The sequence below is a fragment of the Lagopus leucura genome, unplaced genomic scaffold (genome assembly GCF_019238085.1).
Source record: "Lagopus leucura isolate 7727_CA_CO unplaced genomic scaffold, USGS_WTPT01 27-63_obj-0_obj, whole genome shotgun sequence".
NCBI classification, from domain to species: domain Eukaryota; kingdom Metazoa; phylum Chordata; class Aves; order Galliformes; family Phasianidae; genus Lagopus; species Lagopus leucura.
This window is the reverse complement of record NW_024964067.1, coordinates 1-11,868: the sequence shown is the minus strand read 5'-3', so window position 1 is coordinate 11,868 and position 11,868 is coordinate 1. Positions and strand designations below refer to the sequence as shown.

At 53.6% G+C, this 11,868-nt stretch overlaps 2 protein-coding genes across 3 annotated transcripts; one reads left to right on the top strand and one right to left on the bottom strand.

Moving 5' to 3' along the window:
• The first annotated feature begins 307 nt into the window (after positions 1-307).
• LOC122191520 (cyclic AMP-responsive element-binding protein 3-like) lies at positions 308-5,522 on the top strand. Of its 2 annotated transcripts, none has more exons than XM_042891799.1 (9): positions 308-526; positions 603-876; positions 1,082-1,194; positions 1,442-1,534; positions 1,934-2,040; positions 2,569-2,637; positions 2,786-2,870; positions 3,007-3,088; positions 3,453-5,522. In XM_042891799.1, exons 1-9 carry the CDS (start codon positions 389-391, stop codon positions 3,824-3,826), a joined length of 1,335 nt encoding a protein of 444 aa, XP_042747733.1. In that variant the 5' UTR covers positions 308-388; the 3' UTR covers positions 3,827-5,522. The 2 variants fall into 2 exon arrangements, with proteins under 2 accessions (XP_042747733.1, XP_042747734.1); XM_042891800.1 differs by having other exon boundaries at positions 481-526; positions 583-876.
• Positions 5,523-6,615: 1,093 nt separating this feature from the next.
• Positions 6,616-7,821, bottom strand: LOC122191521 (avidin). Its single transcript, XM_042891801.1, has 4 exons — positions 7,704-7,821; positions 7,409-7,619; positions 6,839-6,959; positions 6,616-6,752 (listed from the first exon to the last, which is right to left on the bottom strand). Exons 1-4 carry the CDS (start codon positions 7,779-7,781, stop codon positions 6,707-6,709), a joined length of 456 nt encoding a protein of 151 aa, XP_042747735.1. The 5' UTR covers positions 7,782-7,821; the 3' UTR covers positions 6,616-6,706.
• Positions 7,822-11,868: the final 4,047 nt, after the last annotated feature.

Below are 11,868 nucleotides of genomic sequence, written 5' to 3'. Positions count from 1 at the left end.
GGGCCGGGCGCGGCGGGCGGGGCCGGGCGCGGCGGGCGGGGCCTCGCGCGGGGGCTGCCGGGCGGCGGTGACGGCACCGCGGGGCGGTGGTCGCGGAGGGGCGGACGCGGCAGCGGGTTTCGGAGCGCGGGGCGGCGGAGGAGCGGAGGAGCGGAGGAGCGGCCCGTTCCGGCCCGGGGCCCCACGGCGGCCCTTGCGCTCCCTGGAGCGGCTGCGCTGCGCGCCGAGCAGCGTCTGCGGCCCTCCCGTTCTGTCTCCTCGCGCTGCTCGGGCCCCGAGGCCCGGCCCGCCCCCCGTCTTCCCGGCGCCGCCCAGGCCCGGCTTCCCCGCCTTGCGCTCTCACCCTTCGTGGCTCTTTCCCGCTGGGGCTGGGCGCTTCCTGGCTCCGATGGCGGGCCTGGAGCCTCTGGCCGCGCTGCCGGACGGGGACCTGCTCGACTTCCTGCTGAACGATGACGCGCCGGTGGCGGGGAGCCCCGCGGGGGACAGCCCGCCGCTGGGGGACTGGGTGCTGCCTGAGCTCGAGGTGGGTCGTGGAGGAGTCGCTGCCGAGTGCTGGCGGGAGGGTTGACTCCTGTTTAGCTGGAGGTTTTTCTCCGCAGCTCCTGGACAAGGAAATGGACAGCTTCATCAGCTCCCTGCTGAGCCCCTCTGAGGACGAACTGTGCCCGCTGCAGGGCTGTTTCCCTGCTGACAGTGATAGCAGCACTTCTGAGGATCAGAACCTGTTCCACAGCTCAGGCAGCGATGTTGCCAGCAGCCCTCAGAGCTCAGACATCGTGCAGTTTGATCACAACTATTCCCTCCATCAAGATTGGCAGGCACTGGAAAGCGTGAGGTCTGACATGGCAGAAGGAGATGTTTCCATTGACCTTGGTAAGTGATGTGTGCGATCCCTCTGTCCTAGCTGCAGGCAGTGCTGTGCCTGGTGTGGAGATTTGGTGTAGGGACACAAAATAATGTTGGAGAAAGATGAGCATGGTGGCTTTTCACTGCCATATAACTGATTTCATGCTGATCAAATCTGTCTGGTAAGTTTTTTATGCAGCTTTATTAAGGCCCATTCTGCCTTTATTACCAGAGACATGGATGTGTTTGGAAGGCACGAATGAGACGCTGGAACAGGACTGCAGTTTTCCAATCACTGTTGCTGTGGATGCTGGACCCCAGCATATTCCTGGAGCCCCCATACAGGTACTGAGTCTTGTGCCTCAGGAAGTGTGTACTTCTGGGCACTCTGTTTGCTTTTGCTCACATCTCCCTTTCTGGGCACAGCCACTCGAGGAATGTTTTAAGGGAGACAGTGGTGCTGCTTTGGGAGAGCAGATTCTGGTTCTGAAAAGTTTGCACACTTTCTCTACCTAGTAATAAAGGACTCCCTTTATTTTGTGCTCTCAGTAGATGTATTTTTCTTGCTTGGCTGTTTTTTTTTTTCTTCCAGTCCAACTTCCCAGAGCTGGTCCTGACTGAGGAGGAGAGGCAGCTTCTGGAAAAGGATGGTGTTTCCTTACCAACCTGTCTGCCACTGACCAAAGTGAGTCCTCACTGCGGCCTGTAACTCCCAAACAAACTTGGATTCCTCCTACCCTTCAGTGCTGAAAATGCTTTGGTGGTGGGACAATGTGCTCTCCTACACCACCAGTGCTTGCAGCCTTTTTCATCCTGCTTACTTGGTGCTTCCTGAGTTGTGTGTTTTCCATCTCCCTCCAGTGTGACCCAGTCCTCTGGTATGCCGTGAAATTGCCAGTCTTATCAGCAGACCAGAGTTTGCTGTGCAACCTGTGCAGTTTGTCCAATGGTCTGAAAGGGACAGAGGACAAAAGTACATTGCTTTCTGCTTCTCTAAGCAGGGCTCCTGAGTGCTACACAGGATTTGTAAAGACTGGATTGCCTTCACCCAGGGCTGGCTGCTAATGAGAAATGGTTATTGCAGGCTGAGGAGCGACTTCTGAAGAAAGTGCGTCGGAAGATCCGGAACAAGCAGTCAGCCCAGGATAGTCGTCGCAGGAAGAAAATCTATGTTGATGGCCTGGAGAACAGGTATGAGCACACAGTACTGTGCTGTGCTACTGCTGAGGTCTTGCCGCTGTGGGCAGAAGATAAGCAGACCCTGGAGGGAGCTCAGTAGCTTGGGCCATAGTCTGTCTGCTCTCTTGCACTTGGAGAAGACCCAGAGCCTTCTCACTTTGAGCCAGGTGCTGACCTGCTAGGTCCAGCATGTTCTCAGTGTCAGGCTAGTTTGCAGTACAAACTGGTATCTCTGAACAATGGTGCTGCTGTGCTGTCAGGAGCAAGCATCCTTACAGGTTAGTATGGCGATTCCCTGAGGGACTCAGCAAAGACTTCATCTCCCTCCCAGCCCTTTTTTCCCATGTCCTGTGCGAGGTATGGTCTCTGGGCTTTGTGCCACTTGATGTCCAATAGACTCCAGAAGTGTTTTCATCTGCCCCAGCCACTCAGGGGCGATGGCTGGTCCCGTGAAATGGGATGCCAGAAAAGTTCCTGCTGTTGTCTAACAAATTAAAACCTTTCTGTTCTTCTCCCTTGCTGTTTGTCTGTCCTGGGCAGGGTGGCAGCTTGCACAGCCCAAAACCATGAGCTGCAGAAGAAGGTGCAGCTCCTGCAGAAGCAGAACATGTGAGTTTTTGTTGTTTGACGTGGCAGGAGATGTGATGGGGAAGGTTGTTCCTCTGCAAGGATTGTATTCTGCCACTGGCTGTGAAGGAGGGGAGCACAGTTCATGCCTCAGCTGCTACATTAACCTTCACTGTTTGCTATCCTGCAGGTCTCTGCTGGAGCAGCTGCGTAAACTGCAGGCCTTGGTGAGACAGTCCACAACCAAAACTACCACAGCAAGCACCTGCATCATGGTGAGCACCTTCAGCCCCCGTGTTTGTGATGGAGGAGTTTCTGTTGTCTCCATAAGCTTGGCAGGCAAGCATTTATTGCAGCTCATGATGCCTATTCACGTCTTTTGCTGAAGGCTTTGCTGTTCTTTGTTTCCAGGTCCTTGTCCTTTCCTTCTGCCTCATTCTCTCACCCAGCCTCTACTCGTTCGGCAGCAGAGGGCCACAGCCAGAGTTCAGAGGTGAGTTCCCCAAGCATGATTCCATAAAAAATGTTGTCTGCAAGAACAGAGCACTTCCCACAGAGACAGCCTGAATTTTGGGGCACTTCCATCCCAAGAGCCCCTTGCCTGATACGAGCATTGGTTTTCCTTCCCTTTCTTAGCCTGTCTCCAGATTCTTTGTCCCTCTCACCCAGGGCTAGGGGTGATACCACCAGAACGGCAGAGTTCAATGTTCTTTCTGTGCCTCACTGGGAGGAGGCATCCCCAGCTGAACAATTTGAGTTTATCTCGCAGGTTCTGTATTGACCTGCAGGACCGTGAGAGGTTGATGCATCCTGCTGTCAGGGTGGGAGTGTTGAAGCTGGCTCTCCCTCTTTTGCAGTTCTGTCACGGCAGATTCGTGAGTTCCCAAACAAGGTCTGGCAGGCAGCACCTGCTGTGCAGGAGGAAGTTGTACTGGAGAGGTTCAGTCCAGAGCCTGAAGACACTTCACTGTTGGGCAGCCTCAATCAGTCACGGGAAGAGGGGCAGAGTCCACCCAAGCCTGACCCAAGGCCTGCATTCAACAGCAACTCATCCTCTGACCCTCCTGGGACAGCGGGCTCTGAGCTGGGTCCTCCGCAGCCGCAGGAGCAGCACTCCCAGAGAGATGCCTTGCAGTCAGAGATGCTGGCACCATGGAAAGATGAGAGTCAGGAGTGGGTGGAGCACACCACCAGCGTTGTCATCCAGCAGCACCGCACCGATGAGATGTGACCATGAGATGTGACCGTCCCCTCCTTGCTGCCTGACAGGGTGAGGCTGGGCACCCTGCTGGGAGGGTCAGCCAGAACTGTGTTAACAGATAATCTGTAAAAGCAAATGCTTTTATGTAGTCTCCTGATTGCTGGCAGCTCAGAGGAATCATTTTAGAGAGGAATCATTTTAGAGATGATCTATCCTTACATTCTGCTCTGTGTAACTGTAACAGAGGCTCCTATCCAAGATGTGGTAGGAAGCTCAGGGAGCTTTGTTCCCTGTAGCCTTGGGCAAGCCTTCAGACTCACTGGGGATGGGCTCTGGCCCGGAAGCTGAAAGCATCTGGGCCTGAGGTGTGAGTACCTGCAGGCTGCTGCTGATGAATGCCATTGCCTTGCTTCTCCCTGCCCAGATGGAAGTGAACAGGCTGGGTCCTGTGCTTCTTACTGCATCTGGTGGCCACAAGCACATGTCCCTTGTCCGTTATCTTTAGTCCTACAGTGATTTCTGATTTCTCAGTGTGATGCTTATCTTTAGTGCCCTGACAGGGAGTCGTCCCGTCCTTGCAGCAGACCCTGCACTTCCCCTGTTCTTGTTCACTGTTGAGCCATGGGTGCAGCTTCTGGCGTAGCTAGAGGAGATGATGGGGAGTTCTTTCCATGTTGTGCATGCCCATTTCTGTCACAGAGGCCTGAGCCACTCCTCTCCCAAAGCTCTGGGAGCTGGGCTTCTGCCCAGGGAGATGAGGAAGCTTTCTGCTAGACTATTAACTGCAGCAGAGAGCTCAGAGAAGCTGAGCCTGTTATTCTGAAGGTTTTCCTTTCTGCACCTGAGGTTCACAGCTGCACTGTGAGGTTGAGCTTTCCTGCACTGACCAGTGAGGCTTTTTGCTGGCTCTGGTTGCTCTGTGAGGCTGAGCAGAAGCGCTTTGCACTGGGGCTTTTTGTCTTTCCTGGAATACAGTTGAGTGGTACCTGTTGAACATATCTTCTTGTCTTACTTTAGATCTAAGCAAATGACATTTCCTTGTTAATGATGGGAAAATAAAACATGCCCTCTGTGCAAACTGCACTCCATAGTCTTTTCAATCTGGGGCTGGGCTGACCAGAGGAGGACGGGGCTTGGGTTTGGGGCAAGGGGTTGGGAGCGTTGTGAAAGTACCCTGAGTGCAGGAGCCCTGCTCCCAGGCCAGCAGAGGCCAGGGGCATGCAAATACCTTCAAAATCGTTCAGGACAAATTTATGTTGCCAGCACACATGCACAGTGACAGTGCTCACAGCACCATGCCACACAGAAAAGCTGTTACCACAACGGAACTAAGCAGCTTCCCTTGTAGGAAGCACAAGTAACTGCTGTCTGCCCCCACCTCTGCTTTCACAAGGAGAAACTGCCCAACTGCGGGAAGGCTGCGAGTCTGGAGTGGTGCAATAGCCCCATTGCTGGGGGGAATTGGAGGGCCCTGACTGCTAGGAAGGTGGTGGTTACTAGATCAAGGCTACGTATTGGAGTCAGGCAGGATCACTGGATCCACAGAGGCATCAGTGGCTGTGGTGTTCAGGCTGCTGAGCCCTGCACAGGGTTTGGGGTGCAGGAACTTGGAGAGGCAAGCAGCACACACTTGTGGTATGAAAAGGTTCTTGTGCAGATGGACAAGAAGTCGAAGTGTATGCCAGATTTCATTGTGGAGGAGAAAAAGTAAAGAAGGATGTCTCAAGCCTGGGTCATGTCTCTAACTGACAATAGCATGCTTCTAACAGGATGAGGCAGCTCATCCTGTTAGCTCAGAGCCCCTCAGTCTGGCCTTGGGAAGGCAGCCATGCTCACCCTGCATCTCCTGCCCCAGGAGCCCTGCTCAGTGGTGGGGAGGTGTAGGAGTCTTGGCTGGATTTTGTTGTGTTTTTTCACAAGTCAAAGCTAAGATGTGTAATGGCACTGATGCAACCTGCAGCCCCTGGTGCTAGCCCAGCTCTATCCCAAATCCCTTTGAGTGATCCAAAAGCAAAGCAAAGGGTGGTGCTGCCAGCAGTGCTGGGAGCAGACACCACAGTGGCTCTGGGGCCAGGAGCAGGGGGCTCTACACTGGACCTGGTGCTGCTGGCACGGGGTGTTGCCATACCAGCCAGCACAACCCTTCTCTGCAGAAAGATACTGAGACTGAGGTGAAGAGTCTGGAGCATTTCCCACAGCTGTACTAGGTAGAATAGTAGGGGGCTTCAGGGCTGGCTGATCTGCTCTCATAGCCTGTTCTGCCCTAGTACTGCTGTTTTTTCTCCTTGCTTTCTTTGCTCTCACTTGTGTGCCACAGCAAGCAGCTCTAAGCCAGCAGGGGAAAGGAAATGCAGCCTGGACCTCCCACTGTGGGATGAGGGGCAGCGATGATAAAAATGCCAGGAATGAGTCCTTCGGTCAAAGAGGTTCATGTTTTATTCCTGCAAGACAGAGGACCAGGAAGCGTGCTATTTCTGCAAGCTCCTGGCAGAGCTGTCCCTGACAGCTTTCCTTGCATGCTGTGGGGATTGGAGCCCTCCCTTTGTGCTCTGTGGGCCCGAGCACACGCAGCCCCTGCACAGTCTTCTGTTCCCTTTTGACTTCTTAAGCTTTCTTCCCTACCCATTTCCTAAATGTGTGCGGTCTCAAAGGCATTGAGCAGTGCCTGTGGTGGCACAGGGGACGTGGTGTCGCAAAGTGTCACTGCTGGCACTGCCACGCCATGGGGTGTGGGACAGGTGGGGGGAGAGGAACTGGGATGTGACGGGGGGATATGGGGGCCAGAAGTGCAGACCAAAGGGACATTGCAAGAGCCAGAGTGTGTCTGATGTAAAGCTTTATTGGAAGGAATGTCACAAGCAGAGTCAGCGCTCCCGCATTATTGCTGACGTGGGATTCGCAGAGCCATCCTCACTCCTTCACTGAGCGCAGGCGAGTGAAGATATTGTTGCCAACCCTGTGGGGAACAGAGGGGACATGTAAGGTGGTAAGTGCACAGCCTCTAGGACTGCCTGGGACATTGTGCCTCTGCTCTGGGCTCACCTGGTGGCTTTCCAGTCATCGCCAATGTCATCAACGCTTGACCGCAGCAGCCACATGGTCTTCAGGACCTCCTTGCCATTCCTGTCTATGAAGCACTGACCCGTGAAGACAGTGGTGGAATCTGTGGGAAAAGGGGCAGATGAGGGGAGTGGGGTCATGAGCTCCACACAGAGCAGGGCAGTGCCAGAGCTATGGTCCCTCTGCCCTGGAGACAACTCATCTGAGCTCTCCCTGCCCCTTGGGGACATCCCCAGCACTTCCCCTGATCCTGGGGACCAGGAGGTGACAGCAGTCCACAGTTCTGGGGGAAGGGATGGGGCTGCTGAGAACACAGCAGGGATGGAGCAGCACTGGGGCCATGAGAGGCAGGGCATGACTGGGGGGACTACGGGTATGGGTAGGAAATCGTCAGGGACATCACAGAGAGGAGGAGAGATCATCAGGGCCACCATATAGAACTGGAGGAGACCAGTGGGGACATCGTGGGGAAGGGCAGGAGAGCAAAGGGGATGTCACAGGGAAGGGCAGCAGAGGAACAGGGTCATTGCAGGGAGGCTGGGGGAGAAGTACCTGAAAACTTCCAATTGACAGTGAAGCCAAAGGTGGGCTGGGTCTTCTTGTTGATGTTGTTTTGGGTCCCCTGCAGTGGTGACAGTTTGATGGCATTTGATGTGGCTGTTACAGCTGTGTAGTAGGTGCCTGTGAATTCGCCCCTGTGGTTCACGGCCCCGATGGTCATGTTGGAGCCCAGGTCGTTGGTCCAGTTCCCGGTCAGCGAGCACTGGGATGAAGGGAAGGACTCAGTGCCGGGCAGGAGGCCGGGGTGGGCACCTAGGGGCACCCTCTCCCAGCTCCATCCCGTTACCTTTTTGGCAGAGTGTCCGGGAGCCAGCAGAGCCAGGCTGAGCAGCAGCAGCAGCAGGGAGGAGGTTGCGTGCACCATCTCTGCAGCAGGTGGACAGCCGGGTGTGCTGCTGGCAGGACTCATCCCTCCTGCACGCTCTCTCGCCTTTTTATTGCTCCCATCTCTGACTCTGCCCAGTGTTATGCAATCGGGGTGAGCCCACATTTACCGTTCCTGGTTGCAAACATTCCCAAAATAGTGTGCTGAAACTGACCCTCCTTGCTTACAACTCATGTTTGTGCAGGACCCTTCAAGGAAGCTGTCAGCAGGGTGCTCAGCTGGGGAAAATCCCTTTTTCACTGGTCAATCTTCTGCTGTCTGTTGATCACAGCACAGCCATGCACATGGTGTCTGACATCATTAATGCCCATCTGGGAATGGCAGCCCCCAGGCCCCATCCCATTCTTGCTCTCCTTGCTCAATCATGCATGCTACTTTGGGACCAGACTGGAAGGGTCTGCAGGCCCACAGCATGTGCTCCCTACAGCTCAGTCCTGCGTGCGGCCGGGCTTAGGGTTCCTGCTGCAGACCCGATGGCTCAGACCTGCTCCAGGACCCCAGTGCACTGCAGAAGGCAGCCAAGAGCACAAAGCCCAGCCACATCCCGCCTGCTCCTGGGCTCTTTTTGCTCAGAGCTGGTGTGCAGGTTCACTGTTGTTTTATCAAATTGGCTTTTGTTGGAGGAAACAATATTGTTTATGGAAAAACAAACATTCCATTAATATCTTGGATGACCATATTTCATTGCCAACGAATATCACAATTGTCCTGGGGTCTAACAGTTGCTTTTCTTGTGTATTTTCATGCTTCCCCTTCTGTAACACTTTTTGTTCGCCAGAGAGGCTGATGTAACTTGCTTTTCACTGTTTTTTCTCATATGCTCTTTCGCAACATTCCAGGGGTCTGTTAAAATAAGAGTGTTTTACTTCTGTGTTCATCACACTGTAACCTCATGGTGACCTGCATGTCAGAAAGCACTCCCTATTTCTTGTAAGGGAAACAGAAAATTGGCTGCTGTGGTCAGTTTCTCTTTCCCTTTAGATTCACTTCTGAGCTCCGATTACAGAACTGATCCCTGCCCATAATGCTGAGCACTGCACTGCACAGCTGCCCCAGTGCCATCTCAGTGCCACTTGTTACCATCAGTCAGTGTCAACTTGTTACCACCACCTGCAGACCCACCAACACTGCACTTCCATGAGGGGCCACATCCTATGGCTCATTTCCTGATGGATTTCCCAGCCCCTGTGCTCCTGCTGCTCACTCCCCACTCTGTGACAGCAGCCATGCCTGGCTGGCCCTTCCTGGCTGCTCTTCTGTAGGAAATTCCTGCCCCAGTGTTTACTTTGCCTTTTTCTGGGAATTGGCTGCACATTAAGTTTCCCTTTCCCACAAGGCTGCTGAGTTCACTTTGGCTGCTCAGGTACAGCTCGTTTACACATAGACGGGCTTAATCCAGCAGAACAGAACCTACAACGCTGCCATTACCATTGACCTTTAGAGTCACAGAATCACAGAATATCCCAAGTTGGAAGGAACCCACAAGCATTACCGAGCCCAGTGGTGCATCTCGTATCTTGAAGGTGGATTTGTTGGCAAGTCTCAGATAAGGGTGTTAAGCAAAGCGGGAGCCAGGAGGAGCCCCGTGGCTGAGTCAGCCTTGGGAATCATTTCTCCACAAACAGTGGAGAAAATGACTTCTCTTTGGTTGCCCAAAGTAACCAAAACCACCTCAGCCTACAGACGTGTCCATATGAACCTTTCCAAAAGCCGACTCTTTAAGATACAATTTTAACTGAAGTGCTTGAAAAGTAAGAAAAGAAAATTGTGGAATTGTCCAACAACACAGTACCACCAAATTTCCCAGCCTTTGAATGAAAGCCTGTAGGCAGCTCATTGTATAAGCTTAAAGAGCGATGCCAGTAGGTCACAGTAATAAAAGCAGCCTCTAAGAAAGCGTGACGGCTTTCACAGCTGTTTTTGTTCTTTGCCTGTTTGGATCAGGATGTGGTTATTGTGGTGATGGCCAACGAGGGTGAACGGCTTGTTCCTTGGCAAGGAGCAGACACCCCTGTCCTGGCACCCCTTCTTCAGTCCTACAAGGGGAGACAATGGGCACAGGTGGCAGGGATGCAGGCAGCAGCGTGACATGGGCACGGTGTCCCCAGGGTGGCCAGCACTGTGCCACCACCCACACACTCTGGACCCACACCTGAACTCGAGCCATGGCACCTGTGGCTGTGGGAAGCTGCACCACGCTGTGCTTCCAGTGTGAATGCAGGGCCCTGGCTGGGATGTCCCATTGCAGTGTCCACGTGGAGGCAGCAAGGTGTTGACAGGTGAGGGCTGAAGGGCACCTCCCTGAAACCAGGTAAGTGCAGCCATCACATGAGATTTGGGCTTGGAATAACAGTAACAACTAAGCAGGGAGTCCAGCCCTTACTCCATTAATCAGCCTTACTGCTGATTAACCAGTCGTGGAGCCAGCCGTGGAAACCTCCCAAGCAGCCTGGTGTCATTTCATAGAATCACAGAATGGCTTACGTTGGAAGGGGCGTCGAAGCCCACCCAGCCCCAACCCCTGCATGGGCTGATTGCCCCCACCAGCTCAGGCTGCTAAGGGCCCCATCCAACCCAGCCTTGAGCACCTCCAGGGATGGGGCACCACAGCTGCTCTGGAAAGTCTGTGCCACGGCCTCACTGCTCTCTTAGTGAGCAATCTTCTCCTGACATCTAACCTAACCCCTTTTAGTTTAGAGCTTCCGCCTTATCCTATCACTATCAGACTGTGTAAAAGTCAGTTCCCCTCCTGCCTGTAGGTTCCCTGCAGGTACTGGAAGGATGCAGTAAGAGGTCCTCTTCTCCAGACTGAACAAGCCCAACTCACTCAGCCTTTCTTTGCGGGAGGGGTGATCCAGCCTTCTGAACATCTCTGTGGCCCTCGTCTGGACCAGCCCCAGCAGCTCCACATCCCTCCTGTGCTGAGGGTCCAGACCTTTACATAGTACTGCAGGTGGGGCTCATGAGAGCAGAATAGAGGGGGACTGGGCCATGTTAAATCATTCATGTCAAGTCCTTCTCTGCAGGGCTGCTCTGAAGGAGTTCTCTTCCCAGTCTGTGCACACACCTGAGACTGCACTGACGCAGGTGCAACACCTTGCACTTACAGGATCAGAGAATCATAGAATACCAAGGCTGGAAAAGACCTACAAGATCATCCAGTCCAACCATCCATCTGTCACCAACAGTTCTCACTAAACCATGTCCCTCAACACAATGTTTAAATGTTCCTTGAACACCTCCAGGGTCGGGGCAGCTTGTTCCAGTGCCTGACCACTCTTTCAGAAAAGGATTTCCTGATGTCCTGATGTCCAGCATGAATCTCCCCAGTACAACTGAAGCCATTCCCTCCAGTCCTATCACCAGTTTCATGAGAGAAGAGCCCGACCCCCAGCTCGCTGCAACTCCCTTCAGGTAGTTACAGAGAGCAGTGAGGTCTCCCCTGAGCCTCCTCTTCTCCACACGGAACAATCCCAGCTCCTGCAGCCGCTCCTCAGAAGCCCTGTGCTCCAGACCCCTCACAGCTTTGTTGCCCTTCTCTGTACCTGCTCCATGGCCTCGATGTCTTTCTTGTAGAGAGTGGCCTAAATCTGAACTCAGTACTTATTCAACCTCATTTGTTTCATGTTGGCCCACTTTTTGAGTGTGTCCAGGTCCTCTGAATGGCATCCTTTCCTTCTGCCGTACTGCTGTACGGCTCAGCTTGGTGTCATCAGCAAACCTGCTGAGGTGAATTCAATCCCAGTGATGTGATTGATAAAAATGTTGAAGAATGTCAGCCACAAGATGGACCCCTGGGGGCACCTCCAGTCACTGGCCTCCACTGGACATGGAGCCATTGACCAAAACCCTCTGGCTGCAACCATTCAACCAATTCCATACCCATCAAATAGTCCACCCTTCAAATCCATCTCATTCCAATTTAAAGATAGTGATCTAGTGTGGGAACACGTCAGAAGCTGAACATGATGCAACAGCCTGCTGAAGAGTCTATCCCTGTCATTCTTACATCCCCCCTGTAGACAGAGACAGGCCGCCCTCAGGTCTCGCTCAGCCTCCTCTTCCC